General features: G+C 37.1%; 3 protein-coding genes across 4 annotated transcripts in view; 1 reads left to right on the forward strand and 2 right to left on the reverse strand.

Moving 5' to 3' along the window:
- Positions 1–10914: 10914 nt before the first annotated feature.
- Positions 10915–13497, reverse strand: LOC116133575 (G-type lectin S-receptor-like serine/threonine-protein kinase At5g24080). Its single transcript, XM_031419272.1, has one exon. It carries the CDS (start codon positions 13379–13381, stop codon positions 11003–11005), a length of 2379 nt encoding a protein of 792 aa, XP_031275132.1. The 5' UTR covers positions 13382–13497; the 3' UTR covers positions 10915–11002.
- A 6656-nt stretch (positions 13498–20153) lies between these two features.
- LOC116133572 (putative clathrin assembly protein At2g25430) lies at positions 20154–21632 on the forward strand. The gene has a single exon (XM_031419267.1). It carries the CDS (start codon positions 20346–20348, stop codon positions 21564–21566), a length of 1221 nt encoding a protein of 406 aa, XP_031275127.1. The 5' UTR covers positions 20154–20345; the 3' UTR covers positions 21567–21632.
- A 255-nt stretch (positions 21633–21887) lies between these two features.
- The window catches only part of LOC116133566 (THO complex subunit 2), a 31438-nt gene continuing 28046 nt past the window's right edge, over positions 21888–25279 (reverse strand). For both annotated transcript variants that reach the window (XM_031419261.1, XM_031419262.1), the window contains exons 30-32: positions 23650–24768; positions 22462–22778; positions 21888–22294 (exon numbers count right to left, since the gene is read on the reverse strand). In XM_031419261.1, the coding sequence (XP_031275121.1) occupies positions 22225–22294; positions 22462–22778; positions 23650–24768 (1506 nt within the window). In that variant the 3' untranslated portion in view covers positions 21888–22224. The remainder of the gene's footprint in view (positions 22295–22461; positions 22779–23649; positions 24769–25279) is intronic.

The raw sequence follows: 25279 nt of genomic DNA on the forward strand, positions 1-25279 counted from the left end.
ACTTAGACTTAACTTGTTATAAACTTTATCATATGATGGTGGGTTACTGGTTTTGCGCACTGAGGGTGACGGAGTTGGACAAATCATTTTATGACACGTGTTGAAGATTTGAATTTTTAAAGGATATCTGGGTTAGTCTAGTCCTGAACAAGGAAAGTAGGAAACAATTTTTAGTCCATTAGGTTTGAAGTCTTACATTTGCCCAAATAGTTTTAAAAAAATAACACTTGTATTCCTAGATTTGCCTGTGTAGAAGGTAGATTGATTCACAAAAAAACCTTGATTTGCTTGGTGTAGTATTTGACACTTTCATTTAGATAGTTTTATTGGTTGGGTGGAAGAATGACAAAAGATTATTTGAAAGAAGTACTTATACAATATTATGATCCAATTAATTTAGGGGTGAGCGGATCCGAGTAACCTAGTCTAAAAGCAAGAACCAAAACTGGAAACAAAAAGTACCGATTCATGAGATGTAGGAACTAAAACCTACCTACAGAGTATTGGTTCCTACCCTAGAACCAACCCTTTTGGGTAGGTTCCGGTTCCAAGATATCTTGTTATGATCAAAAAAATTTCTCTCATCCTTATCCTTTGTCGGTGTTGTCGCCAACCATTTTCGCTGCTTTTTCAATGACTTTTGCATCCAAAACTGAAGAAATAACCACTTGAGAGCCGATTCACCTCTGTCCCAAACCCGTTCTCATTTGTCTGGCTTGATTTTGCTGCCCTTTTTTTGTAAGTAAGTGAACAGATTCACGCAGCAGAAAACAACAATGAAAATCTTAATATTTAAAATTGAATTTGTCATTACTCTAAAACCCAAAGATTCGGGCAACGATTATAACGTTTTGCATGTTAAAACTAGTGTAAACTAACAAATCTATATAAATCACTATAAATCCATACAAGGATTCGGAATACATTACCAACCTTTAGAGGCTCCTTCAATATCTCTGATTTGATCTCGCTCCCGATTCAAAATAGAATCCCACTGACGTCGTCCACACGAAGATAATCCGTAGAACCATCAAGGGATTTGCTAGATCCACTTGATGGATTCAAGAATCCAAGAAGAGAAAAAGATTTTCTCTCCACCAAGTCAAAAACATGAGGGAGAGGAAGGTAGGTGGCTAGGTTTTTTTAATGAATGAATGTTATGTGTTTTTAATTTTAAGTTGCACTTATATAGTGCAACAACTAAAAACCCTATTCCATTTAGGAATAGTCATGGACTCCAACCCTAATCCACCCTTGCAACCAAACACCCCAGTAATGGTATTTTAAGTTTAATTAATTATTATTATAATAAAAATCAATTAATATATAAAAATATATTAACATTTAATTCAATGTTTTAAAACCCGGCCTAGCCAGACCGATTTAACTTGTTCAACCGGGACCCGAAAGCTTCAACGAGCCGGGTTTATATTTTCCTTATTCACCCAAAACCCTAGGATTTGGGAGGATGATCGGCGAACAATTGACGGCCAAGATGTTGGGGCTCTTGAAGAGAAAGTGCCAGTGAATGCAATGGTGGTGGCGAAGTTGATTTCCGGTGAGTAAATCAACTTGAAATCGAACAAAACTGGCAGCGACAACAACTGGCTTTTGTCGGCGATTGGCAAGGCTAACGGGGGTGGGGTGAGGTGGGTTTTGGTTGGGAGGAAGAGGGGAGTAATTTTTGGGTGATGGGGAGGGTTGTCGATGCCGGCGTCGATGACATCTGGCCTGGAATGCCGACTCTAGCATCGATGAGATCTGGCCGAAATCAAACCTATTTCGACCAGATCTTGGGTATATTTTAAGGGGAATGGGCTCAAGGGACGATTGGGGTTGCATTTGGGGTGTCACTGCAGCCAACCAGTCACCTACCGATTTTTATTTAGGGTGCGTTTACTAAATTTCAAACCTATAGGGACTTAATAGTAATTTTTAGGGGTGTATTTACTGAATTTTAGAAGTTTTCGGTCAAACCGGTCAACCCAGGACCCGACAACTTTGCCAGCTTTCACCCCGGGTTGGGTTTTAAAACATTGATTTAATTAACAATAATAATCCATTTAAATATATGCGGCTATGTGCACATATATTTAAATATAATCTCACTAATTTTAATTTTAATATTAAAATTAAATACAAGCAACAACCTCAACAAATTTAATTACACTGTGGGATTACCAAAATACTCTTTCGTCCTAAAAGACGAAAATACCCCTTTCACAAAAACAATTCTTAAATTATCTTCTAAGTGTGTGACCCGTAGGCTCCTTATCATATCGACACTAAGTAGTATCGCAATTAACACTAATTAATTGTCTCACTACATATAGACCAAGATTGGCCCCTAGCAAGGCATCATGACCACCCGATAGATTCGGATTCCGCGAAATCGCTATCTATCAATGATATGGTTACCGTGCAATCAAATCATTTCATCATATGCTATCTCATTGAGGCTGAGGTACAAAAATAGTGTCAACCTCAGTTACGCTCAATGTCTTTGTATTCAGTTACTGGACTAACGACCGTAATAATAAATTAGATTGAGCAACAACTCAATCCTACGATGGCCACAACTTTAGTGCCATTGCCATTCACTGAATTGCGCCATGAGATAACTTCTCCCATACCCGAGAGTGATGAATCCTTTATTGATCCATTATAGTCTCGATACACTCCTCAATGTAACCAATCACTATCGTATTGATAGCTCTGAATAGAACTACGTTAGGCTAGTATCAAACTACACCAATCAATGCACAAGGCGCTCCGGTGATCTCAAGTCTAAGGATCACATGCACCACCATTTGTTAGAGGATTTATTCCATATACACTGGGGTTACCATCTATATGGAATCCTCTAGTGGGTCAGTCTAGTAAACTTGCTTACAACAAACACCCATGTGTCACACCAGGTTGTTGGCAAACAACCTTGACGAGTGAGATAAGTCATTGCCTTTCAATAGAGTCGTTCAATACTATGATAGTCTTACCATATTATCTGTGTCCTTGGTCAAATAATACTGGGGCTACGGACATTTCTAGAATGGCCATCATATGTGATCATAGGGTTCTCACTATCAAGATTTAAAACACTTGATACCCTCGTCATGGTTCTACCATCCTAAAGACATATATCAATACATACAACTATGATTTACATGATATAGCAGAAAATTGTCTTTTATTGATTGATAAATATTATTACAAAGAGTCAATTCTACAATAATTGATTGGCTCTAGGGCACCTAATCCAACACTTTTTTGCTAAATTATGGTCTTCTTCATGTTGCACGACTCCCCGCTCGTTGTTGTTCATTTCCATCAACCGCCCACACCTCCATTGAAGTTTTCTCGCTACACTCCACCCTCGATTCACAACCTATAGCTGACAGAGAAACCTAGGATTTTGAGATCGTGCGCGCACTCGATCATGACTTCGTGGCCACTCCCAATTGTGATTTATGCCTGATCCACCTTCCCCACAACCCATTCGACGGAGAGAACCAACTCACCTGCTTCATCACACCGCCTAGTCATGATCTCAACCTTTGCGTGACACTTCTTCTAATTGTGCATAACAACTCAACCATATTGTGAGTGAAGAGAGAGCAACTCGAGTGGGTTTTGTTTCTTTATTTTGTTTTATTTTTTCCCGATACCGGTTTGCGAGTCGGTCCCCGTTCTAGTTCCTTAAAGTGGTGAATCGGAACCTATCTGCACACTACCAATTGCTTAAATTTGGGAACTGAAACCTACTCTAGACCCAAAAAATAGGGTAGGAATCGGAACTGCAATGCTGGGTACCCTACGGTTCCAGGTTTACCCTATTTTTTAGCTTACCCCTAAATGTATTTATAGCAACTTTACACTCTTTTTCTCTTAAATATATCCTTACAATTAGTATGATAGTCCTTAGTAAATTAAAACTTACATGATACACATGCATTGGCTCGTGGCATCAGAGACTTTCTCAACAAAAGAAGAAAGTGTAATAAAACTTTGACAAATTATTAATTAAGGTGCAAAAAAGGTTCAAATCCTTCGAAAAAGTCATATTTAAGGGTTAGTGACATTAATTATGAATCTAGGTCAACATTAAGTAGATTGAGTTGGACTACGTAATTACTAGTTTAATAGGAAAGAAGGCATAAGAGAGTTGTAAATTTTATAGGATTTGTTGTGCCTAAAAAGTCATGCTGATGTCAGTTCAACAAGTGCCTAAAAGACAAAGTGTACTAGCTGTCAAGCCCATACCATCTCAAAGATATTTATACCAATCTTATCTCATTTTAAGAGATGGACGGATAAGAGCTCTCCATGTGTCAAGGCAACTTGCAAAACACTCATTACATTGACCTCAAAGGTGTATAAATGGGCACCTCTCTTCATGAAAAAAGGGGTTTTGGGGCAGATAAGAGCTGGGCTTAGATTTGAGCTTCATTTCATTATTTTTTCTCTGTACACAAAGATTTTCTCCATTCTTTGTACGCCTTACAGGCAATATCATAGAAATAGTTAGAGAATAATACAACCACAGTGAACGTAGGATTCGCTTTTGAGCATCCGAATACTTTAAAAACCGTCTTTTATTTACTCTTTTGATACATATTTTCATATCACGTGTAACTTTTAAGCCCGCTTAGCATTTTGCATGTGTGAGTCGTTGGTGTCAAAATCAAGCATCAACAGTTTGGTGCTAGAAGGAGGGCATGATTCACATCAGCTTTCTATGTTTTCCCAACAAGTCTTGAAATCTTTACGTCATTTGATGTGAAAATCTAAGCAAGATAAAGTCTGAATTTGGAAAAGTGATAAACACAAAGTTGTAGCCCTTTGAGTTAGCTTTCTGATGGTTTAAGAATCATCCAAATCTGAGATATACAGCTCAAGTTATCACCAAAATACTAAAGTTTGTTCCGTATCACAGTTTTAGGATCGCATGGCCAGATCGCACCCATTAAAGCTCTCAGATCGTGTGGCCAGATTGCAGATCACACGCCTCAGAGTTCTCGAATTGCATGGTTATATCATAGATCATATGCATTAGAGTTCTTGGATTACTTGGTCAGATAGTAAATCTCACGCATCAGAGTTCTCGGATCTCATGGTTAGATCGCAGATCGCACGCATCAGAGCTCTCAGATCGCATGGCCAGATCGCAGATCCCACGCATCAAAGTTCTTAGATCGCTTAGCCAGAACACAGATCGCACACATCAGAGCTCTCAGATCGCGCGGCTAGATCGTAGATCGCACGCATCAAAGCTCTCAGATCACATGGCCAGATCGCAAATTACACACAGCAAAGCTCTTAGATCGCATGGCCAGATTGCATGCATCAGAGTTCTCGGATTGTGTGGTCAGATCGTAGATCGCACACATCAGAACTCTTAAATGGCATAGTCAGATCGCACGCATCAGAGCTCTTAAATGGTGTGGTCAGATCGCACGCATCAGAGCTCTCAAATGGCGTAGTCAGATCGCAGATCGCACGCTCAGATCGTTGATCTTCAACTCTTAAATTGTGTGGGTAGATCACAAATCTCACACATCAGAGCTCTCCACTCACGTGGTCAGATCGTAGATCATACACTCAGATCGCCTTGATCAAGTGGCTAGATCACATGCTTAGATCACCCAGATTGAGCATTCAAAATCGTTGAGATCACGCATTCAAATCACTTAGATCGTGCTTCTGAGCGCTTAGATTGCTAATCTTGTGTTCTTAGATCAAGCTTTGTGCTTTCTGATTGAACTCTTTAAACTCTTAGATCGGAAAGAGCTCGCGAGTTCTCAGATCGAACTCTTTATGCTCTCAAATCGAGCTCTTTATAATCTTAGGTCGAGCTCCTTATGATCTCAGATTGAGCTTCTTATGATCTTAGATCGAGCTCCTTATGATCTCAGATCAAGCTCCTTATGCTCCCTAATTGGGCTCATAAGCTCGCTCGTTTGAGATCGCGTTCATCAGATCGTTCAGATTGCATGACTCAGACTCTCAAGTCGAGCCCTTATCAGATCACGATCATCTCTTAGCTCTCAGATCGCGATCAACTCCTAGCTCTCAAATCGCGATCAGCTCTTAGCTCTGAGATTGTGAACAGCCTCAAGTCGTGTTTTCAACTCTCAAATCGCGATCAGTTTTCAGATCGTGATCAGTTGCCAGCGTTAGAAAAAACGCAGAGAAAACTCAAAACAGCCCCAAAATCGTTGAGATCACGCATTCAGATCACTTAGATCGTGCTTCCAAGAGACCAATCGCGTTTCTAAACGCTTAGATTGCTGATCTTGTGTTCTTAGATCAAGCTTTGCGCTTTCTGATTGAACTCTTTAAACTCTTAGATCGGAAAGAGCTCGCGAGTTCTCAGATCGAACTCTTTATGCTCTCAAATCGAGCTCTTTATAATCTTAGATCGAGCTCCTTATGATCTTAGATTGAACTTCTTATGATCTTAGATCGAGCTCCTTATGATCTCAGATCAAACTCCTTACGCTCTTTGATTGGGCTCATAAGCTCGCTCGTTTGAGATCGCGTTCATCAGATCGTTCAGATCGCATGACTCAGACTCTCAAGTCGAGCCCCTATCAGATCACGATCATCTCTTAGCTCTCAGATCGCGATCAACTCCTAGCTCTCAAATCGCGATCAGCTCTTAGCTCTGAGATTGTGAACAACCTCAAGTCGTGTTTTCAACTCTCAAATCGTGATCAGTTTTCAGATCGTGACCAGTTGCCAGCGTTAGAAAAAACGCAGAGAAAACTCAAAACAGCCCCAAAACAAGTCGAAACTATGGAATTTGGCCCCGAAAATGGCCCCAATTGAGTTTCCCAATTGCCACGACGTAGAGCTCAGAACAAGCTTTCCGTGGATATTTTACGGGCTCCAAAACTCCTCTCGGATCAAAAGTTATGGTTATTTTAAGTTGGCTTGTCTGTTTAAGGCCTCTAAGTCGTGCATTTGGGCTTCTGGCGTTAGCTCCCTCCAGGAATTCATCTACTGGACATTTCATGTTAGTTATCAGATCCCACTCAGCTTCGGATAACTCCAAGCTCTCAGATCGCAGTCCTAGCTCTCAGCACCCGATCACGCCAAGCATAGTTTTCAATTCGAGACTACAGTCTATAGTACGACAGCCATTCAAATCAAAGACCTGATTTTTTGAAGCGTGATTACGCACTGTAAAAAACTTGGGGGAAGGGGGGGGGGGGGTTGTTGTACCTAAAAAGTCACACTGATGTCAACTCAACAAGTGCCTAAAAGACAAAGTGTACTAGCTGTCAAGCCTATACCACCTCAAAGATATTTATATCAACCCTATCTCATTTTAAGAGATGGATGGAAGAGTGCTTTCCATGTGTCAAGGCAACTTGCAAAACACTCATTACATTGACCTCAAATGTGTATAAATGGGCACCTCTCTTCATGAAAAATAAGGTTTTTGGGCAGATAAGAGATGGGCATAGATTTGAGCTTCATTTCATTAGTTTTTCTCTGTAAACAAAGTTTTTCTCCATTCTTTGTACACCTTACAGGGAATATCATAAAAGTCACTCTGATGTCAACTCAACAAGTGCCTAAAAGACAAAGTGTACTGGCTGCCAAGCCCATACCGCCTCAAAGATATTTATATCAACCCTATCTCATTTTAAGAGATTGACAAAAGAGAGCTCTCCATGTGTCAAGGCAACTTGAAAAACACTCATTACATTGACCTCAAATGTGTATAAATGGGCACCTCTCTTCATGAAAAAGGGGGTTTTTGGGCAGATAAGAGCTGGACATAGATTTGAGCTTCATTTCATTAGTTTTCCTCTGTAAACAAAGTTTTTCTCCATTCTTTGTACGCCTTACAGGCAATATCACAAAAATAGTCAGAGAATAATACAATCACAGTGGACGTAGGATTCGCTTTTGAGCATTCGAACCACTATAAAAATCGTCTTTTATTTACTCTCTTGTTACATATTTCCATATCACGTATAACTTCTAAGCCCGCTTAGCATTTTGCACGTGTGAGTCATTAGTATCGAAATCAAGCATCAACAGAATTAGAATAGTCAAAGGTTGTATTCTAATAAGAAATTGTTAGTTTATCAAATTATATTAGGGCTCTAAAAAGTCTTTGTACAATGTATAAAAGGCTTGTTACAGAGTTATTCAAGAAATGTGTGAAGACGCACAAAATAGTGAGCAGTAGGTGAGCAAACTAAGACTTAAGAGCTTAATAAAACTGAGAAGGGAGATAATCTTTGAACAGTAGGCGGGCTGAATTATTCTTGTCTCGTAAGTTTGTAATTTCTTATTTCTTCATAATGGAAGTTCATCAACAACAAAGGATGTAGGTTCACATTATTGTGAGTGAAACCACTTAAATTTTTGTGTTTTCTTTCATTGCTTTATACATTTTTTACAGTCTACCAAATTCATCTTGTTTTGTGTTAACCTACGACCTTGGGAGCGGCCAAGTAAGATGTGCACGTGGTTACTGGTAACCAACGAAGTCAATAAAACAAGAACAAAAAGAGAATTTTATAGTGGTTCAATTGCACCAAGACCAAGCCTCATCCACTGCTATGTTATTTCTTAGAGGTGTTACAAGATCGAGAGAGATTAAAAGGGAATTGGGCGCGAGCTAAAAGGAAGACATTTGACTCTCACGACCTTTTCTCTCTTAACGCTCTTCTACATGTATGATGTGTTTTCCTTTTGAACTTTACTAAAAATTGGAATTCATCCCTTAAAACGGAGGTTGTGGGTTCCTTTTATACTTGGTTCATCTGATAGTGGTTGAGAGTGAGTATTACGGGGTTGCTTGCACGCATAATCTCCTTAATAAGGGTCTAAGTTAGTAATCTCCATGCTTGTGACAAACCGGGTCATGTTAATGGTAGCTTAACCCATGTTTGTGACAGTAATCATCTTGTGAGAAAAGATAAGCTTTGATAGGACGACACGTGGGAGAATCCTAACTATTAGGCTTTGATACACCTTAAGGATGCATGGCACAAATTTGACCGCTAGGAAATTAGCCACAACACAACAGTAATGACATTTAAGTAATTACACAAATAAAATGGTATATAGAACAATGTAACTGAAAGAATCAAATAAAAAAGTAACATAGTTAATAAGATATTGAAACATGGCAATCAATTGATCTATATTTAGTAAATTAACTTTACATTTGTTAAAACATTAAATAATAAATTAATTTTATATTAGAAAATGTTATGCAATTTATATAACTTTATAACTCACTTTCTCTGAGATTTCAAATTTGTTAATAAAGCCCTTACTTGATCTTGATGGGAGATTAGACTATGTTTTAGGTTACAATGTGTGAGGATTAGTTTAGCTTTTTATTTATGTAGCTTTGTTACTTTAAGAGATGTATTAAAATATATATGCTAGAATGTATTTTTGTTGTGTTTTGGATGTGTAATTGATTAAAAATGGTGTTTGATTAGGTTATGGGATCGAAACAGATAGTGTTTTATCTTGCTCCAATTCTTATGCATTTTGTGTAAGTTTCGCTCTAACTCTTGTACATTTCACGTAAGCTTAGGCAAACAAGATAATTAATCTTATAAATCAATAAATAATATTACACTCACAACCTAACCTTACAATCTTCTCTTACAACTCCAACGTGGCAGTTGAGTTGACAACTGTCATGTTAGCTCTCATCACACCCAAGACACTAAATGACTTTGACTAGACACGAATTATCATTTTTTAGGGACGAACGACCATTCTTTCATAAGGAGTAGTTGCTCCTTATGAAGGAACAACATTCATCCCTGAGGAATGGTCGTTCCTTCAGGAGGAACAACTGTTCCTTATGAAGGAACAAGGAATGTTTGTTCCTTATGAATGAACAATTCATGAGGAATGATTATTCTTTATGAATGAACGGTCGTTCGTTCCCAAGGAATGACCGTTCGTCTCTAAGGAACAATCGTTCATATTTAATCAAAGTCTTTAGCTGACGTGATAATGTCAACTCTACCGCCACGTTAGGGCTGTAAGAGAAGATTGTGAAATTGGATTGTAAACATAGTATTTTTATAAATCAATACGCATAAGCTTATGAGTTTGTGAATTGGGAAGCTTACCCAAAGGAGCAAACTACATGCTATTTTGCCCACTTTTCATAGGTTTACCAATTTTTTTAACTTTTGAACTTGTTTATCATTTATTTTATATTTATATGCATACTCATTTAACTACGAAGAAGAGGAAAAGAGATAAATAAATTCCTTTTAAGTTTTAACTACCAAAAAAAAAAGTTGTAATTTAATGTGGTAATAATAATTTGTATTAAGTAATAGATGATAAAGAACATACGTAAAAGGGAGAGTGACGAAAATGAACCATCATTGGGTGGCTTGATAGTAAAAGAATAAAAGAAGATTTCACGAGTTTTTAAGTTCGAGTCCCTCTAAACACTAATACAGGTGGCACTTGAGCGCTTATCCGATCGACAGTTTTAAGACTTTACGAGATTAGTTGAAGTTCATGCAAACTGACTCAGACACCCTTGGTGATTAAAAAAAAAAGAGTGAGAGTGACGAAAATGGAAAATATTTAGCTTGAGTCAGTAGTATGAAATGGGTTGAAGGAAATGGAGAAAGGTTGAGACTGAGTGTTTAAATCAGGGGTATTACAGTAATAAAATAAATAGTATAGTTATTTTCGTTTTGGTCATTTGAAACGTGGTTAATTCCACTTAAACCCCTAAAATTGGTTAATTTCCGATAAAATTAAAAAAAAAAATCCCCTCTCTCAAGTTTCATAATCATTCGTGTCGTAAACGAAGGAGGCACTTGACTTCATTATCCCAACTCACAGAAAAACAGAAAAAAAGTCGATGTAGATAACAAATATCTTTAAGTTGTAGATAACAAGGATCCAAAACGTTATCACTTATCAGCCCGTGATAGGTATTTTATTATAAAGACATAAACATTAGATTAAAAATATATACTAAAATTATCTACTCTTCTCCTAAGAAAAAGATGGTGGGCTTCTTTGGTTCCATGATCTCCACCGTTCCTTCCAACATCTTAGCAACTTTTCCCATTGATGGTCTCATCTCCGGCCGATCTTGAAGGCACCACATTGCCGTCTTCACCATGCGATCCACCATATCAAAATGCAACCGACTATCATAAGAATTCTTAATGTGACGGTCCAAAATGTCCTCCACTTTCATCTCTTTAAAAACCTTATCAAAAGCCCACATAGGAAAATACCACTCTTCACTATGTATCAAGGACCCTCGCATCTCAAAATTTCTCGACCCACTTACAATTTCTAACAACACCATTCCGAAACTGTAAACATCTGCTTTCGGGGTAATTGGATCCGATTTTACCCATTCGGGTGCCATGTATCCGCGAGTCCCTCGGATTCTAGACATACTCACCATATGCTCTTTTTTCCTCAATTTGGCTAGCCCGAAATCAGAAATTTTCGGGCAAAAATCATCCCCGAGAAGTATGTTTTCGGGTTTGATATCGCAATGTAAAACCCACTCCAAACACTCTTCATGTAAATATGCAATTGCTCTTGCCACCCCAAGTGCAATCCGATACCGGATATTCCAATCAAGAACGGGCTTTTCTTGATCGTTCACGACCGGATCCAACTTCATTCCGGGTATGGAAGACCCAATTTGACCCACCCGAAAGAGATACTTATCAAGAGATCCATTTGGAACATACTCGTAGACGAGTATCCTTTGACCTTTCTCGGCACAGAAGCCCCATAATCTAACCAAATTCAGGTGGTGCATACGGGCAATAATTGTGACCTCAGCCCAAAACTCGGCATCGCCGCCAGTGACATGACTCAAACGCTTCACGGCAACAACTCGATGATCAGGCAATTCCCCTTTATAAACATCACCAAACCCACCTTTTCCGATAAGATTCGAGAATCCATTAGTGGCCGCGTTCAGCTCTGAAAAAGTGAACCTCTTCGGCCCACCGGCGGGCAACAATTCAAGCCCAAGAGTGCGAGCCATGTCTCTATATTTGATATACTTCTTCAAAAACGCCCAGAAGAACAACGCCCCAGAAATCAGCTCAGCTGCAAAAAGCGTACACACAATTATGATATTCCTCGTCGTGGAGTTGGAATCTTTCGGCGGTTGCGGGAGGCTAATTTTCACAGGACATGTCGTTTCCAACAAGCTGGTCATGCCAGTGAAGTTTGAGACATCTTTTTCCGACTTGTCCACCCGCAAAAAGAATGTCATTTCAGTGCCCGGAGACCAATACCCGTATAGTAATTTGTCCTGAATAACACAATAGCCTTGTCCGTCGTACTTGAATCCGAATCCGAGACATTTCGGGTTCTTCAAGCAACTTGATTCACAGAGAGAAAAATTGGCAACATTGAGACTCGTTTGGTTGGAGCCACCGGAAAAGTTAACATAATCAAGAGGTAAAAACATGGTGTTTCCCAGATTTTTTAGCTGAATTTTCCTTTCACAGGAACTGTTAGCTTGACCGGAGCTGTTCTTGAACCCCGGTGGGCAAACACAGGAGGTTGAATCCGAGCCTGAGGCGTCGTTTACGCATATAGCGTTTTCTCCGCAGACGCCATGAACTGTACACAGTTCTTGAACGGCTTGCCACACTGGTGTCCATTTATTTAGACTCTGATCAAAACTGTAAATTCTCAGATTACCATCGTCGTCAAGTTTCAATCTTCGCAACCGGGCAGCGCCAAAATCCGCTGAAATGAATGAAGCTGAATTCGCTTGTGTCATCTGGCCATCTTCGTCAAGAACTTGAAACCTATTATCCGAGCTCCAGTAACTGTCATTGGAAGAAAGAAAGACCAACACCGACCCATTCAAGAAGTTGAATTGACTATTATTGGAGACTAGTTTCGTGCTGGGAGTAATGGTTTGATTCGGCAAGATTGTGTCGGTAGGAAGATCAAAACTCTGCCATTTATCGTATACAAGATTGCCGTTATCTTGTAACACGAGTTTAGAAGAGTTTTGGTTACCTGATGTTGTTCCGGGCCACAAGTTGGAGCCGGAGGCGTTGACCAGGCGGAGCTGACTGGTGTTGGAGATTAGAAGAGAGGCGTTGGAGTTGAGAGGGGAGTTGGGATCGTTGGCGGACCAGACGACGGTGGTTTGGGATATGTTGAGGTACCAAACGGAGAAGGTGAAGCGGTCAGGGGAAAAGGGGAGACGTTGGAAGCCGGCGGCGAAGCGGGAGTTGGGAGAGAGGAGGAGTTTGTTGTCGGTGGGACGCCATGGTGAGTCTAAGTAGGAGAAGGAAGAGAGGTTTTGGGAGAATGAAGGGGAAGGGAGTGTTGAGATGAGGAAGAAGAAGAAGAAGAAGAGAGACATGTGATAGGCTTAGGTTTGTGTTTTGGATGTGAAATGTGAAGCACTGGAGAGTTGAAGGTGGTGAAGATATTTAATGGCGGCTTTGAAGGATTGAATGGCCGTTGCTGCGTTTACCAACGACTGTTGACTCTAGTCTCCAGAGCTTTTGGTTCTAACTTTTAAGGTAGAAAAATTTACATATCGAAGTTATAACAATTATTAAAAAGTTAATAATATTAATTCTCTTCAAATAATAAAAAATTTCTTATGATTATGAACTGATAACGAGCCATTGAATTTATAGCGTTATAAATTAATAAATATTATCAAATTATATTCTTATAATTTATTTTAATATTTAATAATAGAGAAATTCTAATTATTTTTAAAATCTCGAGAAATTTTTTGTTATTATGAGTGAGTAATGTTTAGATATTAATTAATTTCACATTATATTAATTAATTTCACATTAATCTTCTATGTTTTTGGAATTATTATAGCGTGATCTTCGAGGAAATATCAGTAGTGCATTGTTGACAGAAAGGGGTCACAATAGTAATAATCAAGTTAAAATAAATTTAGATATAAACAAATTTCTTAATTGATTAATTTACGTAGACTGAATCAACCATCAAACACTCAATTAATTTGATCAATTTTCAAATCAGTCAGCTACAAATCAAAGAAAAAAGTTAAGGGTTTTTGTTTTTATAAACACAAAGTCAAAACTGAAAAACATAATTAAAAGATTAATTGTAACCATTTAAAAAAAATCTATACAGAAATCTTTGAACTTAGAAACAAGATAAATTTTCTTACGTTATTTTTTTTTTTAAATTGATATTTAGATAATAGCAAATTGGAGGGCCCTATAAGGTCTCTTTAATTTTGCATCAATTGATTAATGCGTATATTTACTGGGTTGACTTGAGACTGGACCACGGATTTCCATTAAATAATGCAACCAGAAAGGACAATGTGATGGTTGGATACGGCATTAATATTTAACTTAGGAGAAGATATGAACTTTCAATAATGGTGACTTAGGGACACGAGAGTAAGAGAACAAGACTTTGACTGCGGGAAAACGACTTACACCTACCCAGAGTTTGTTATAAAAATTAATTGATACCCAAAAAGTTTTAAAATGACAAATATCCACCTCCTATCCAAATCCGTTAGTAAAATACATTAAGTAAAATGGTATTATTGGTATTCTATCATCTTTGTAAAGTAAATTTAACTTTCAGGGTTTGTACATAAAAAAATTAAAAAGTAAAAAAAAAAAAAATTTGCATTAAGAAAACATTAAAAAATCCGTCCAAATCTCTTTCTTCTTCTTTTCCCCTTCTCTTTCTTTCCTTTCTTCTCCCTCTTTTTCCTCCGGTCACTAGGCAAGAAACCGGCATCAGAACATGGACTAGAAGCTGGCCAGATCAAAATCCTTTCTCCTCTCTCTCTTCCCGTCTTCATCTTCTTCATCTCTATCATAAAAGGGCAAAAAAAAAAAAAAAAAAATGGGGGTCTTTTTAGAGTTTTGATTTTGGTTTTTTTGTTTTGTTTTGTTTTGTGTTTTTGTTTGTGGGTGTGGTGAATCGGGGCTAATTTTGGGATACCCATCCCCCCATCCTCGTCATCACTTCCCAATCGTCGCCGCCTCACCATTTGGGTTTTGCAAAGCTGTCGCACTTCCCCACCCATTTTCCAGAAGCCCCCATCATCGGAAACCTTTCCTCTCCCTGCCAATCTTCTTTTCGGTGTGCCCTCTTCAAAACCCCCATGTTTCTCGTCGCCATTTGCTCACCTTTCACTGTCGATTGAATTCATAGGGTTTTTGTTGTTTGTTGAAATGGGATTGATTGGTGTTTTTCGGAGTTTCTGATTGGAAATTGATTGTTGGAGATTAATTGGGAGAGTTTTTTCTGTGTTTTTGTTTTATTTTTTGGGATTTCCGATTGGTTTTGGCATTGATGATTGATTTTCCAAGTTTTGGCACACCACTTGTTTGAGGTTTTGCTAGTTGTTGTCCTAGTTCTAGCGATTGTGGTTCTGGTGAGAGGTGAGGAAGATGAAGATAGAATTTTAATTAAAATTAATTATAAAAATAAAATAATTGAAATTGAGAAGGAAGATTTTTATAAAATTAATATTATAGAGAGAAAATGGACATGTGGTCAATGGTGAATGCTATATTTTTTTTTTTGTTGGATATTAAATTATTATATTGTCCTTATTTAAACAGGCTTTACTAACAGATTTGAACAGAAGGTAGGTAATTTTCGTTTTCAAACTTTTTAGGTACCAAGTTGTCTTTATGGCAAACTATGGATGGGGCTTCCGCCTTTATTGTTGATTACTGATTTTGAATATGAGAGTATGTTACTTTTCAAACTCAAGAGGGGCTGATTACATTTTCATCCCTGAGAATTGGCTCACATTTTTTACCCCTCCACATTTAGAAAACTAATGCCGACATCCATTATTAGTGTGACTAGCCGTTGAAGTTTAACATATAAAGGGTATTAAAGTAATTACACAGTTAAGCATGAATTTCATAATAATCTCAATTATGAATTATATTAATATTTAAATGTGAAAAAAAAAATAGAGAAGGCCACGCCACATAGCCTGGAGCCCTCATTGGTGGAACGAATAATATGGTTGATTTTTCGGATTTTATTTTAGGGTTTTGAATGTGGTCTCTATGGTTAGTGCTTTTATTGAGTTTTTAATGTAAATAACCAAATTTTTGGGACCTACATAATTAATCAAAATTTCAAACCCTATACTCATATAACCACTAAATGTCATTTTTTTCAAAATTACCCTTGTATATAAGCAAAATTTTCTTCATTGTTCTCCCATTAAAAAAAAAAAACAGTTTGGAGCCAATTTTTATTTTCAAATTTTCACTCCTTTATTGCATTAATCACGTTATAGATTAATTACAATGAGCATTTTAATTGCACTTTGACTGATTTTTGGGTGACTTTGGTAGTGAGAATTTTAAGGAAGTTGTTGGATTTTTTAGTTTATGTAAGAATTTTGGGTTTGAGTTAAGGTTTTTGGATTTTAAATTTCAAGGGTTTTTGGGTTAATGTGATTATTGTTGTGGAAGTTATTGTTTTTATGAATGTTGTGAGTGTTGGTGGTGTGGGTGTTGTTGTGTTTGATGTAAATAAAAGTATGTTGGTTTTGTTTATGTTGGATTTAAGTAATTGCAGTTGATTCGACACTTACTGTGGGAAAATCCACCAATTGGTTTAAAAATAGAGTAACACTAGCCTTACAAAGAGGTATACAAAGAGACAATCCCTACCCTTAAAATTCATGATTGCCTCTCTCTCTCTCTCTCTTTTTCCCTTCTTTTAAGGGCAGAGATTGTCTCTTTGTATAGCTCTTTGTAAGACTAGTATTACTCTTAAAAATATGCCAACTGGTTTGAAGTGCAAATTTTGTCTTTTTTTTTTTTTTTTTTTTATTTGATAATCGGATCCCTATAGTCCATTGAACACCTGATGTGAATCCACCTTCAAGACATTCAAGCCCATCAATATTTATTTGGACCAAGACAAATCCATGAAGGAAAAGCCCAAGCATTTTAATTGGTTTCAATGTACTTGTATGGAGGGAAAACAATTCAAATGGAGTCAATTGGGAGCACATGGGTTCATTCAACGAGGAGACAAAGCTATGATAACTATGACATTTGTGTGGCTCAAGACATTCCATTTCGAGCAAAGACAAGGTTGTCCTTCTTGGGTGACTCAATGGCTCCTTCCATTAATAGTAATGTTGTCATAATTATCTTTTCATTGTCATTTGAATTTGACTATATAATTATCTCTTATGTGGCGTCCAATGTAATCCTATATAAAGGGGTCTTCCCCTTCGTTGTAATACAAGTTGAGATTGAATTTTTGGAATGAAAATGTGAGAGCTCTAGTGAGAGTTGTTCACTCTTATCCTTTATCCAAATTCCAAATTCCAGCCAAGATTTTGTGGTGGTTCTTCCTTGATTGGTAACTTTGGCTTTATGTCTTGGAGATATTGGCTTGTTAGTGATAACCATAGCCAGTAGCTTAGCTTTTACGTTATGGAGTTCATTGATATCTATCTTTAATTTGTAAGTTGTTATTTGTTGTGTCTATTTTTCATTGGCCAATGGTGTAACCTTTAAGTCGTGGATTGTTAGATCTTTATCATTTATGTTATCTTGTGTTAATTGTGTTATTAGTGATCTTCCAAAGCTGGTGGCGTAGCCTTTACGCTTGGAAATCATTGATATCCATCTTAATTTATTTTGTGTTGTTGTGTAGTTGTTTGTTATCTTTGTAAGTTGTTGTTGTTGTTGTTGCTGATTCAATCCATTTTGGAGAGTAGTTGCTGCCAAACTTGAAGTGTTGTTGTTTGATGTTATTTTTAACTCACTTTAAGCTTCCGTAAACACATCAACACCCTACAAACTCAATAGGTCAAATAAGTCACAAATGTGATAGATAGCCACTTTGTAAGACTCAAACACAAGATCTCTAGGTAATCTACTTAGATGGCTAAAGTCTTGTCACCACAAGGCTAGTGGTTAATTTGTCTTTCGTTGTTGGTATAATTTTCTACGCTATTAGTGTGAAACATTTTTTCATTGGCGTACTTTTTAACTAGTTAGCGTATTAAATTACGTCGATCGGAAAGAGGTGAATAACAAGATACAATAATTTTAAGTTAACATAAAAAATGAAAAAAAATATATATATTTTTAAGGTCTAAATGTATTTTAAATTATAGGGATTTTGATTTTTAGGAAGGTGCATTTTAAAGTTTAGATGTGTTTGATTTTAATTTTAAGGTTTGATTTTGATTTTTATGAATTCCGATTTAGGGTTGGAATTATCTATTTTTTAGGGATTTTTTTCAATGTAATAATTTTTTTCATTTATAAATTTTATAATATTTTTAAAAAATATTAAAATATTTTGAAATTAATATAAAATATATTAATTAAGTTACAAATTATATATTTATCAATAAAGTTGTTAAGTTAAAAAAAAAAAAAAAATTATAGGTAGTAAGGGTAAAACGGGGATTTAAGTGGTCAAAGTCGATCAACCTTTTAACCAATATCAACTTTGAAGCTAATAGTGGGGCAACAGAGTTAGTTTCTTGAACATGGAGAGAGCAATTTTTTGAGCCGAACTTTAGGGGTGACAATGTAATTAACCTATTCAAAAAGTCATGGTCGGCACAAACTTCAAACTTTAGGGGTGACGATTATTTAATCTTTGATCAATTTTGAATTTTTGAGAAACATGCAAATCTATTTTATTTGCACAATGAATGAATAAAAATAGGGTTAAAGAATAGATCAAAATAAGGTATAATAAAATAACAAAAATCCTTTTGTTATTAATAAAATATCAGTGGATCGTTGAAAATTATATTGTAGTTTATTTTAGCATCGAAAATTTAAAAATCTCAAAGAAATTTTTGTTATTTATCATATTTCAGGACGATTAATGTCATTAACCCTAAAAGCAATGTTTTGATAACCAATCGGGGGTAAAACTCGACAAAGTTGCCAGGTCCCTAGTTAACCAGTCAAACCAGGTGTCAAAAAGTTTAAAATTAAGCAAATACACCCCTAAAAATTTGTTAAGTCTCTACATGTTTGAAATTTAGCAAACACACCCTATATATAAATCTGCAATTGACTAGTTAGCGACGGTGACACACCAAACACAATCCTCATCCCTTGAGCATATTCCCCATAAAATCTACCCAAGATTTGGTCGAAATCAACTGATTTTGGCCAGATCTCACCAACGCCAACATTGATTGATTTCGGTCAGATCTCACCACCGTTGGTATCGACAACCCTCTCCATCACCACGAAAATACTCTCCTCGGCCTCTTAATCGAAACACATCTTACCCCACCCCGGTTCGCCTCGCCAATGGTTGGCAAAAGCTGACTGTTGCCATTGCTAGTTTTTTTCAATTTTTGGTCGATTCACTCATTGGAAATCACCTCCGTCGCCACCATTGTACTCACAGGCCCTTCCTCTTCAAAAGCCCCAACATCCCAACCTTTAATTGTTCGTCAATCATTATCATAATTTTTAAGGTTTTGGGTGAATAGGGAAATTGGTAACTTCGCTCGATGAAAGCCTTAAGTCCCGGTTTAACCAATTAGGTCAAGCCGGGTTTTAAAACACAACCTAAAAGTAACATATAATTTAAGATGATTATTGTTAGATAAAATAATATGATACAAAAGTAAAAAGGAAAAAGGAAAAGTTGCATAGATATTGTTGTCGATCCTTCTACTTACAAATAGAAATAGAAATGCTATACGTTTAAATTAAACAACACTTTGAGAAAAGTGAATGTTATTTTACCCATCTATTTTCTTAATATATAATTAAGTTTCATCTCTCACTTAAATAAGGATTGATAAAAAATAAAAAAGGGGGTTATTTTATACAAATAAAGAGAAAGAATAATTCTAACTATAAAGTTTTATTATTTAATGGGTTTCCACTTGTAACCAACTTTGTTTTCAAGAAAAGAACAAGAACAAGAAGCATCTTTCTTGGCAACTTGTAATTTGATAAACCAATCTAAAGTACACATATTGCACTTTACATTCATTATCTATTTAAATGAGAATATGAAAATACGACATTACAGCACCAACAAATTAAGCATAAAATATGGCATTGCATTATCCAAACTGGTGACAACGAAGCGTAACTTTGGAAAGAACAAGGATACATATTTTCTATTACTTGTAGCTTTGATCCAACCAAAGCAAAAACACTTGAAATACCAATCAATCTTCTGTCATATTCTAACAACAAACCTCTACTTCATCTCGTTATTTTCTAAGCTTCATTTTCATCCCCATAAAACAAAACCCAAGCTAAATTATTAATGCTCTCATTCCAAAACCCTCTTTCTATCTCTTTTTTCTGAGTTCACAAACACCATGCACAAGCGACTCAGGCAACTTTTCACTTGTGTTAAAGAACACAGCAGTGTCAGTTATGCTAAAGTTGCAACAGCAGGAGGATTTTGCGATGTTGAACTCATCATTGTGAAGGCAACAGCCCCAGATGATTTACCATTACCAGATAAATACGTTCATGAGCTTCTCAAAATCTTCTCCGTCTCTCCTTCGTCGTTTCGCGCCTTTTCGATCAGCTTCACTCGACGTTTCACCAAGACTCACAGCTGGAGAGTTGCACTTAAATGTTTGATTCTCCTCCACCGTTTGCTAAGGTCACTGCCTGAAAACAGCCCTTTCCGAACCGAGTTGTTATGGACCCGAACCAACGGTTACCTGTCTCTGAACCCGTGTTACTTTAGAGATGAGTCGTCGTCGACCCCGGAAGATTACAACGGATTTATTCGATCATACGCTCACTTGCTCAATGAAGCACTGGATTGCTTTGCTTTGGATAGGGAAGCGTCATATGATGAAGAAACGCCTGAGAGCGAGTGCTTACTGGATAAAATGAAGTTAGTTGGGAGGATGATTGAAGTGTTGACACAACTTCAAAGCTTGATTGATAGAGTAATGGAGTGCAGGCCAAGTGGGGTTGCAGCCAGGAGCTCCATTGTTGAAATAGCAATGAAGTTTATAATCCGGGATAGTTTCATCTGTTACACAACATTTAGAAGAGAAATTGTTTTGGTATTGGACAGTTTGTTTCAAATGCCGTACAAAAGTTGCATATTGGCTTTTGGGATCTACAAGAAAGCAGCTTTGCAAGCAAATCAACTTTGTGAATTCTATGATTGGTGTAAGGCAATGGGGTTATGTGGAGCATATGAATACCCATTTGTTGATCGGATTCCACAGATACAAATTCAGGCTCTCGAGACTTTTCTCCATGGAATGTGGCAGCTAACAGATTCGTCGTTGTCATCAAGTTCTTCATCGGCATCATCGAACTTGACACCAAAGTTAACAGAAGATGAGGGAGACAAACAAATTGTAGTTAGAAAGGGAACTGTCGTGAGTACCGAATGGGAGAAATTTGAAGAAGATGGAGTTGCTCCAAGCGAAGAGGAGAGAGAGCCATTGATTAGGTTTGAAGATAGTGAAGATGATAGCTGGGAGGATCTTCTTGATGCATCTGTAAACTTGCCTTGTGGTCAAAGCAATTTGAAGGACGAGAGAAAGAGAACAGATACAAGTGTATAATCCTGGTGCTGCAAATCCTTTTAATCAACCTTATAATATGCCATATCATCATGGATCATATCTGAATAAACCCATGTATCTATGGGGAATGCAACTCTAGGCAAATAAAATTTCATGTTAGATTCATACCTGAAAATGATTTATGTAATAATGAATGAATAAACCTCGAGTGGACATTACATTGATTCTTCTGTTCTAATAAGAATAAAGTTGCTTCAGCTTTTCATTTGATTTCAAGCCATGTCTTCTGTTAGTGTTCTTTTTTTTTTCCCCCTCCAGAAGAATCAGTTCTCAACCACTGTAATCAAATTTAGAAGAAACGAGGATAAAGAGTTGGAATAATTACTTGACTAAAGACTAATTGAATTTACAGCATTCGTACAGGGTATGAATCAGTTTCAACTTCTCATTTGACACGCTTTTTCCAAATAAATTTTTGAAAGCAATAGTAAAATCCAAGACTACAGCAAATCTGCAACTGGGACATAAGGGTTAAGGATGATGGGCAAAACCCCAGTTCAAGCATTCTAATTTCTTTTGCGTATTTAGCTGACGACCTAGCAAGAAACAACAAAAATGTACATTAAGCTAACATCAAGACGAGGAAATGAACAGTTGGTCAACTTGCACTAAGGCAACTAGTTTCCCTCGAAGAATACTACTTCCGATGTCTCCTCTTCTGTTCAGCTCTTTGCCGCTTCTCATCTTCCCACTCTCGGTCATACATTCTGGGCCCTGATTAAGGACTTGCAAATTCTGGTACACTATCGGTTGAAAATTAAGAATGCCAGCAATATGCAAGCATGTCAAATGGTAAAAGAACAAAAGATAAATGGATAAAATGCATTTTTAGATTACATGCATGATGATCAATGAAGTGGACTTTTAAGGATACGGATCTGAATCACGACGAGTCATCTTGGTGGCTGCTTCTTTTCCATGAACCCTCATATTTTGCTCTTCCATGTAACCACCACGCTGCATCATGGCTCCCTTTCGGTCTCCCCTATCTCGTCCATCATACGACTGCGAGACACCGATAGCAAGGGGAGGAGGTGGTGGAGCCACAGGAGAATACTCACCGGCTTCCCCTGATGGAAGATGCTCTCTTTTTAGTTTCCGTCTCTTAGAGGCAACATTAGCATCCATATCCTCCTTCAGAAGGTTTGCTTTGTCCCTATCCTTCTCCCGATCTCTCTCTCTTTCATCCACCTACATAATGCAGCAATTGAGTGATATAACACATAAATGCATCATACACAGGACTTCAGATGCTTTGACGTCGTAAGGGTTCAAACTTTTCTATAAACAGGGTAGAAAAATGATTGCAACTAACTGAAATTATAAAACTGCATAGCTATTTATAGCAAGTAAGACTGTAAGAAGAGTTTTAAACAGATATTAATACGTTTAATATAAACACCAGTGAAAGAAAAAGAAAACAATTTACCAAACATTACAACAAGTTATTAACATCCAGGGTCAAGAGACTAATTGTTCACTAGATAAATTCATGCTGGAAATTCATGATGTGATTAGCTTCTGAGCATTTTACAGTTTTAATAGTTTAAATAAACTTAATGTGAAACCATAAACAAAAATTGTTGATTAAAATGCTTTATTTCACAAACATGCGAGGAGAGTAAACAGGAAGTCCTCACATGTTAAAAGTAATTTGGCTCAAAGATGAATAATAAAGAAAAACTGCATAAAATATAATTCAAATTTAAGATAGTCAATTTTCGCAAATGACATTCTGGAACTGTTGACCTAAATGTGATTGAGATATCAAAATGAAAATATCTACAATGGCCGTCCTAGACTTGAAGGCCTAAACATTATTGAGATATCATAACCACTGGATGAGCAAGTCTCCTCCATAAGGACTAAAAGTCAAGTCCCTTAGGCAATAAGCCATCAAAGAAACTTCAATGGCCTAGATATAATCAATCATAATAAGCTTGATAAGCTCATACAGGAAGCGCATTGAGCTTCCAGATTTTGCCCCATGAATACCGTAAAAATGCTTATTCAACATTGCATCTATATAATAAAATTAGAACAACTAAGCTCTGGAACTTACCTTCAATGACGACACCTCTCGTTCTTCTCTCTTTCTCTCTCGAAAATCATCTTCTCTCCGACGTTTGGCATCATCTTGTGAAACTAAAGAATTTTCTTCCGATCTTCTTCGCTCTTTATCATCATGTCTTGGAGAAAGCCTTTGTGAATGTCTGGTATTTCCAAACCTTCTATCAGCAGCATCTTCATCTCGTCTACCAGCATTAACAGATTGGGGGATCATATGAGGGGGCAGGGGAGGTGGTGGAGGCAAACTTTGACCATGAAATCGATCATCATGAGACTTTTCTGAAGATGAGTCATTGTATCGTAATTTACTTCTGTCATCTTTGTTTCTATCATCCTTCACTTTGTCAGAAGGTCTATCAAAACTCCTATCACTACCTCTATCTTGCCCTCTCTCAACTGAACGCTCCCTTCCATACCTTTCCATGGACCTATCCCTAGGTTTTTCAGCAATAATATCATCTCCCCGGGACTTATCAAGACGGTCTACTCTTTCCCTATGGTCTCTATCATATCTTTCATTGCTTTTATCTTTTGACCTATCCAAAGGCTTGTCCATGGACCTATGCATATTTTGTTCATCCGTGCCTGTTTTCTCAAGATCCACAAATCGAGGATCCTGGGACCTCTCTCTGTCAGATAATTTAACTTCAATATCAACATCTCTTGGTTCAGAGTCTCCTTTATATCGTTTACTTGGTCTGTCGGGATCTTCAGCAGGACTGTTTCTTTTTTGAAGTTTGTCACTAGATTTTGAAACAGCAGCAGAGTTATCATGTCTTGGAGAATGAACAATTCGGGAAGAAGAGGCCCTTGGAGCATCAGACACCTCACTGCTATCATTCCTACCACCAGAAAACTTCATGTCAGAAGACTTGACAACTCCACTATCCACCTTTGAGTCAGCAGCATGCATCTCTGATCTTGATGAAGAAACATTAGAAGCTCCAACTTGCTTGCCCTCTGAAGCATGAGAAAGCACATCTCTGTCATTGACGGAAGAGCCAGAATTTCTGCCAACAGTTTTTCCAGATTTATCATCCTTTGTAAGATCCTGTTTTGTTGCCTTAGTAAGTGATCCAGTTGGCAGGGATCGTTTCGCTGAAGCTTTGGACTGCAAAGAGTAAACGTAAAAATTTAAAAGAAAAGGAAAACTATTGTAAACACACATGTTACTGACTAAAGGAAAGATAAATAATAATTCTTATCTTTCAAGTATATTTAAAAATACACTTCATTAATTTGAATTGGGGTGCAATTGCGCTATGAATCAGTTGTTATAGTGTAGTTTGTTTACTGTCTACTCACTTTGCTATAGATTCTATTCTTATTGTACTAGAATCTCCCCATCTAGATACAGAAATGATACAAGAAATCTGAACATTAAAAATATGTGTTTATGCACATAGACGCACTCCCCACCTAACAACTCAACCAACAACCCAGCAAAAACTCTACGAATCTTTTTAGAGAACATCATCACAAACTACTATCGCGCCTACAAGATTTACATATATAGATTCTTTATTATACTTTTTCAACCAAATTTCAATGTGCCAAATACATGTACATACTTGGGAGTATAATTTTTTAAAAGACAAAAATTATAGGTTACAATTAGTTAT

Source organism: Pistacia vera, unplaced genomic scaffold (genome assembly GCF_008641045.1).
Source record: "Pistacia vera cultivar Batoury unplaced genomic scaffold, PisVer_v2 Contig270, whole genome shotgun sequence".
Lineage (NCBI taxonomy): Eukaryota > Viridiplantae > Streptophyta > Magnoliopsida > Sapindales > Anacardiaceae > Pistacia > Pistacia vera.